We start from the raw sequence: 6920 nt of genomic DNA, 5'->3' as shown, positions 1-6920 counted from the left end.
ACAAATTTTATTTAATTTTTAGAAAAATATCAATTTATACCAAACTTTTATAAGTGTATGAATTAATCCAAAAAAATAATTGTATCAATTTAAAATTTAAAGTTCATAAACAAAAAGGATATACTTATAAAAATTGAAGTATAATCTATCTCGACTATCCAAATGATAGAGAGGTTGGATGGTCTTCAAGCCAGATAATACAAGGTGGTAGAGTTGCAATGTTTTCTCCCTTGAATAATTAATAGTTTTTTTTTTAAAGAAAAATTAATAGTTCATTCTAAAATATTATTATTTTTCATTATAAAAAACAATATTTTAGTTATTTACTATATAAGTGGACAAACACACAATAAATTAGATTTAGACTTCCATTTTTTTTTCAACTCATCAATAATCGATATTTGGATACAAATAAATAAAATTGTAGTATTTCTTGAGTGCTAACAAGGAAATAATTTGAGTATTCATTATTTAGATCTCCGTAAAAATTCGCAAATCATTAATTTAATGCTTTCTATTTATGGAGGATGAGAGAATAAAAATCGGTAATCACTTCTTTCTATTTATAATTTTTTTTAATTACTTTCTATTTATGAATTAAACTAATTTTCCTTTTTACGCACATAAATAAACAACAAAACTAGTAAAGATATAAAATCTTATTATTTTAATTAACTATATCATAATATATATATATTTCAACAAATTTCTTATCAATAAAATTCACCACGGCTAACGGTGCCTTTAAAAACATAGAGAAAATCGCCATTTTCAACTCCATGCCATCTTAAACTACACTTATCTCTCATAATCCTCTGTTTATGAATAAATAAATACTCATCGTCGGGAAGAATTTTTCCGGCCAAAAGCAGTTCTCTAACGTCGCTCACGGTGCTCGAATCCTTCATTTCCATCGGAATACACGCCGCATTAAGCAAGCTCGACGACGTCTTCACCACGAAACTCACCTTCTTCCATGGAGAATCACTCAAACAGCGATTCATCGTTTTCAAAAACAAGATCACTTCCGAAAATTCACCGATTCCAAATTCGCTCAGATTCCGGCAGTCCTCGCTTAATTCCACGCCGGAGTGAAATAGCGACATTGTTTGAATCGGTATGTCGTAGATTATCTGGATTTTCTGCTTTAAACTATGAACCGTCTCTGTCTTGTCGATGTCGATGTTTTGCCGTTGGCCGGAGAATTCGATAGTGATCGGAAACTCGTTTGGCGGTGCGATTATTTGATGGATCGAGAGATCGATTCGCGAACCGTCTGAGATGAATTGATCATAATCCTCCATGTTGAGTTCGTCGACTAATTCGCAACCGTAAACAGAGAGGGTTTGGGATTCGATGGGAATGCCGATGAACTGTTCGATTTTGCTCTTGATACCGATGATTTGTTCTTGATTGCTTATTTCTATGGCGAATTCGTGTCCCATTACGACAATGAAGATCTCCATTGGGGTTCTCTGGTTAGCGTTTCTCTGTTCTTGAAACTTGGGGGAATTTGGTTATGGAGAGTGGAGATTTTATTGTTGGAATTCATGCAGAAGCGATGCTCGATTCTTTTGAAGAGCGTGATCGATTTCAACTGACAGCAGATCGATTCTTGTGATGGTGGGAGCAAAAATGAGAAACAGTTTTCTGAATAAAATACAAATATTGATAATTTTATCAAATAATCTTTGGTTTTGTTTCACTCTCCATAATATCAACGTCCAATAATTTATGATGGCATAGCTTTTTTATTTATGTTTTTTTTTTAAAAAAAAACACTTATAAAAGGATCAAGGAAAAAAACTTTTGATCTTGTTATTTCGCAAGTTTCCACACAATTTTGAAAATGTTTCTTTAAGAAATAGAAAATGGAAGCAATAAGGTTAGCAAATTATGGGGTTCAAGGAACCAACCCAATCCAGGAACCAACCCAACCATAAAGTATTTGGATTGGATTGGTTCGGGTTATTTATTTAAAATTTTGTTCTAAATAAATATGTAAAAATCTAATTTAATTATTTTCATATATTAAATTAAGATTAATAACTCAATTTTAATTTATATAGGGAAAATTTTCTTCCTAAAATGCAAAAAAAAACTACAAATGGTTGAAGAATAAGAATAAAGTATTAAAAAAATATATTAGAATTGAATAAAATTAAAATCAATATATGTATAAAAAATTGTGTTATAAGTAACAAAAAAATATTTTAAAGTTAATAATAAGTTCGGGTTGGTTTAGGTCATATTAGGTGAACCTATGAACCAACTCAACCCATAAAATTTTAATTTATTTGAACCCAATCCAAATGAGTTGATAACCCAACCTAAGGGTTGGGTTGGGTTGATCGATTTTTTCGGGTCACTTCGACTTTTCTTTTTTATCTTATCTTTTATGTAGAGGATTGTTTTCAAATATAAGAAATCAACTGAAGAATTAATTAAATTTCAAAGAGAAAAATATTCTTTCGAACTTCCCAAGTCTTTATAGAAATTTTTGAGAACCTTATGATATCCTCGGTAGGAAAAGATTTATTATTAGATAAATATCAATTTATACCTTTACATTTTGGATAGTATAAATTAAAATTCTAAACTTTTACTTTATTAATTTAAACTCTAAACTTTCATAAGTATACACGTTCCTCCAAATTTAGTTTGATCAATATTAGGTGAAACTTATAATTTGAGTCAATTAAACTCTTAAAATTTCATAAGAATAAATTTAGATTGTTAGGGGTTGTTTGGGAGATTAGAATGTAATTAGAATTATTAAAAATAAGAGGAGTGTTGGAATGCATGAGGAATTGAAGGCAGAACGTAAATGGGATCATGAAATGCAAAAACGGTGGGGAAGAGAGTTAGGTTAAAAATATTAAGAAAATAATAAACTAATAATTATAAATTGGATCCAAAGTTCAATCCAAACCTGCGTTTTAGATTATAGTACAATCCAAACTCATTCCATTAGGATCCTCCAAACAGCCTCTTAACATAAATGTATGGACAATTTTCAAAAGAAATTTTGTCTACGAGTATAAATTGATTCTTTTTTAGGAGTGTATTTGGAATACATTTTCAAGTGTTTAAGTTAAAAAATAAGTCATTTTCTTATCATCATGGATTTCCATCCGTTTAGTACCTGGTTTTACTATCCTTTAGGTGTTGAATGATTATGTTTGTTTGATGGGCTTTAGCGGCATTTTATCAGCCATCCTTAGAAACAGAGATGATCTAAGTGGGAAGATGAATCTTCCTTTGATTTCTCTGTTTCTATAATGGTTGATACAAGTATTTTATATACAATGCCTTCTTCTAGTTATGAATGAATGAATGGATCAATCTTTGATTTCTTCGGTAGAAAAAAATTTATACAATTAAAAGTTCATGATTTAAATTTATACCACCCCTAAAGTTTAGATATATGGAAATTGATATCTTCCTTTTACTTTTTTTAGATAAATTGAAAAAGTTTCCTTGTTTTTTTTATTACAAATATACACTTATTTAAATGTCAAAATATTTTTCTTTTAGAAAAAGAATAATCATTAAATGTATTGATTTTTTAATATATTTTCTAAAACAAATTAAATAAAAAGCTAAAAGTAAGTTTTCAGGAAAAAGTGACCCTCAATTGTACCATAAAAAAAAAAACGGGGGAAAAAAATTCATCATAAATTATATCTGAACATACAATTTCTTGTCAAAATTATCTCTTACTTGAAGATTTAGGGATGTATAAAGGCTTGTTTGGTAGGTAACTCTTTTTTTTTCTTCTTCTTCTTCTTTTTCAAGGCAACTTAAATTATATTTTATGTTTTTAGATTCATTGAGTTTCGTAAATATGTATTTGGTTGGCCACTAAAATTCTATTTCAAAAACTGTTTTCTAGATTCTATGATTCAAACTATGCAAATTCTGAAAACAATTTTTTTTATGTTTCAGTATATCCTAATTTTGAATTAAAGATTTTAAAATGTAAAGTTATATTAAAAATAATAAAAACAATAAGAAGTATATTATTTGATGTTATAAACTTAATTGTTTTTATTAAATTAAAAAAATGCAATATATTGCATATTATATATTATATGATATCATCAAATTATAGTTATACAAAAATTTTAGGAAAATTATTTCAAATGATAAAACATTTAAAAATATTTACAAGATATAGCAAAATTTTAGAACTATCAATAGATATGATACTGATAGACTTTTATCAGTCTCTATCATTGATTGTTCTAAAATTTTACTATATTTTGTAAATATTTTGATTTATTTTTCTATATTTAAAAACAGTCCTATAATAAGATAAAACAAGTTCATAATTTAATAAGTAATGATTTATATTCAACCTAATATGTATTGAGTAACTAAAATAATTTCAAACACATTTTGAAAAATTATTTAAATTAGAATTTAATTTCTAGATTTGCTACTAAACACATATATGAAAATATGAAATACAACTCTATTTTCTTTGAACCCCATATCTTAAAAATTCTATTTTCAGATTGTCTAGATCTTCAATGAAAAATATTATTCTCCAAAATTCATATCTTTTTTATAAAATTAAAATGTATTTATTTGCGAAGAAAATATATATATATATAACCATTTACTTACTTTAGACTTTCCTTTTTATTGGAAAGTTATTTAGAGGTTCTTGTGAATCGAATCTAATTGCTTGAAATTCCGTCTAGTAAAATGGAAGAATTATAAATCGCCAATATATATATAGGGTCTTAAAAATTTGTAATATATATTTTTGAAAATTAATAATATGATTAACGCACAAATAAACATACTCACATAAAACATATACTAATAATTTCCTCACCCTATATTGCAAAAATGATGATAATCATGATGTGATTTCCATCTTCCAAGTTAAAACGAGTGTAACGTTTTCCATCTCCACGCATCTAAGATGGGTCATCTTCCACGTAAAAAAAGAAAAAGAAAAAAAAAAAAATACCCATATTAATCACAATTTATGCATTTCCAAAATAAATCCGACCAGAAAAATGTTTTTTTTTTCCCTTTTCGTTTTTAACTTTAGCTCCATTTCTTTCTTTCTTTCTTTCTTTTTTTTTTTTTTAAGAAGAACATAATATAATATATTGTTATTATTTTTAGTACAATAATTTGGATAAGAAAATGTATATCTTAACACTATGCTCATATTAGCTTTAACATAAATTATTATTGAATAAACCAGTAAGATACTAAATGTTTTTAAATATGTAACACCACTTTATAAATATTTATTTCTTTTAGTTTTTTTCAAAGAAAAGAGAATATACTTTTTCAAATATAGCATGTAAGATGTTAAAATTAATTTCATCCTTTTGTTTTTACTTTTATAAATTTAGAAATGCATTGCTAACGGTTATGGCCGGTTTGATTCATGAAAATAAGAGGTAGGAATGAAAAATGATATTTTATTACCATGTTTGCTACAAGTTTTCAACCATGAAATGAGAATATCTTATTCCAAGACATTTCATTTTCTCATCCATGAAGGCTTTTCATAAACACCCAAGTAGATGGAGATTCTTCATTTGCAATGGTTTTTCTCTCTCTCTTACCTTTTATCCTTTCATTTTATTTGTTTTTCTGATTGGTTGATATTGGTTGATTTATTTAATTTTTATAAATATGTTTAAATAAATTTATAATTAAAATATAATTAATTTTTTTCAATAAAATGCTAATATAATAATTTATTCTATTGTTATGAATTAATATGAAAAACCATAATCTTTTAAAAAAATATGAATAACCATAATTATATTTACTTAAATATTTTTTAATTGGTAATATATATTAACATCATAAATTATTTATTAAAATTATTGGTTAATCTTTAAAAAATATTAATTAATTAACTAATAATAAAAAAATTAATTTTTCAATTAAACAACCTTGTCCACTTGTACTTCTAGCTTTAATCTATAATTATAACTATTTTTAAAATTAAAAACATTGTTTGATGATTAAAATCAATTAGTTTATATCAACTTCTTTTGTATATATATAAGACTTATAATTGACATTAAACAAATAGCTAACTAACTCTTCAACTAACAAAACTACAAAAATATTAAACGGGAGGGTGAGTGAATAAATTTAATTAAAATTTAATGGTTTAAAATTGATTTAATAACTTAATGCATAAAAATAAATTAACAAACAAAGATTAATTATTGAATTAATTTTTATTAATTTTATATTTTATAATTGCATAAAAAAGTATAACACATCCCTAGACATTCTATTTCCATTTCTATACATAACCAAGTAAAGTCATCTTAAGATATCTTATTCCTAGGCATTCTTTATTCTAGACATCTATAAAATCTTAAACCAAACAATTCGTAATGATATCTATCTATATCAATATGTAGATATTTATCCAAGAAATATACGTTTTTGATGAATTACTTTTATAAAAAAGAATAAAAATAGTTAGAATTAAATTGACTATTTATTTTTTTAAAACTTTTCTTAGTTAAAGAAATACTAAAACTCAAAACACCAAATAATTAAAAAGAAGAGGAGCAAAGACAAGACAAAGCTGTTGTCAACAAAGAAAGATTACATATGCAACAACAAACAAAGAACAAAGCTCAATTCGATGAGCTCTCAAATAATTAAGATCATATTTGAAAGTGATTCATATTATTATTTTTAATCAGTCAATTTTCAATTCAAAGTTAATTTGAATGATAAAAATTTTAAACATGATAAAAATGATTTTAAATAATTTAAAAATCACTCCAACCATACCACTAAGAAAGGAGAGGATGTTGAACAACAATAGAATCATAGCCTATAATTTATCCCCCAAGAATACCATAAAATAGGGAGTGACCACTAGGAAGCAAAAATAGCATTATATAGAATTATCA

General features: G+C 25.5%; 1 protein-coding gene across 1 annotated transcript; it reads right to left on the bottom strand.

The window, feature by feature from the left end:
• Window positions 1-713: 713 nt before the first annotated feature.
• LOC120077357 lies at window positions 714-1519 on the bottom strand. The gene has a single exon (XM_039031242.1). It carries the CDS (start codon window positions 1464-1466, stop codon window positions 714-716), a length of 753 nt encoding a protein of 250 aa, XP_038887170.1. The 5' UTR covers window positions 1467-1519.
• Window positions 1520-6920: the final 5401 nt, after the last annotated feature.

This window comes from Benincasa hispida, chromosome 5 (genome assembly GCF_009727055.1).
Source record: "Benincasa hispida cultivar B227 chromosome 5, ASM972705v1, whole genome shotgun sequence".
Taxonomy (NCBI): Eukaryota; Viridiplantae; Streptophyta; class Magnoliopsida; order Cucurbitales; family Cucurbitaceae; genus Benincasa; species Benincasa hispida.
Note: the sequence above shows the minus strand (reverse complement) of the source record. Positions and strands in the feature narration are given on the sequence as shown.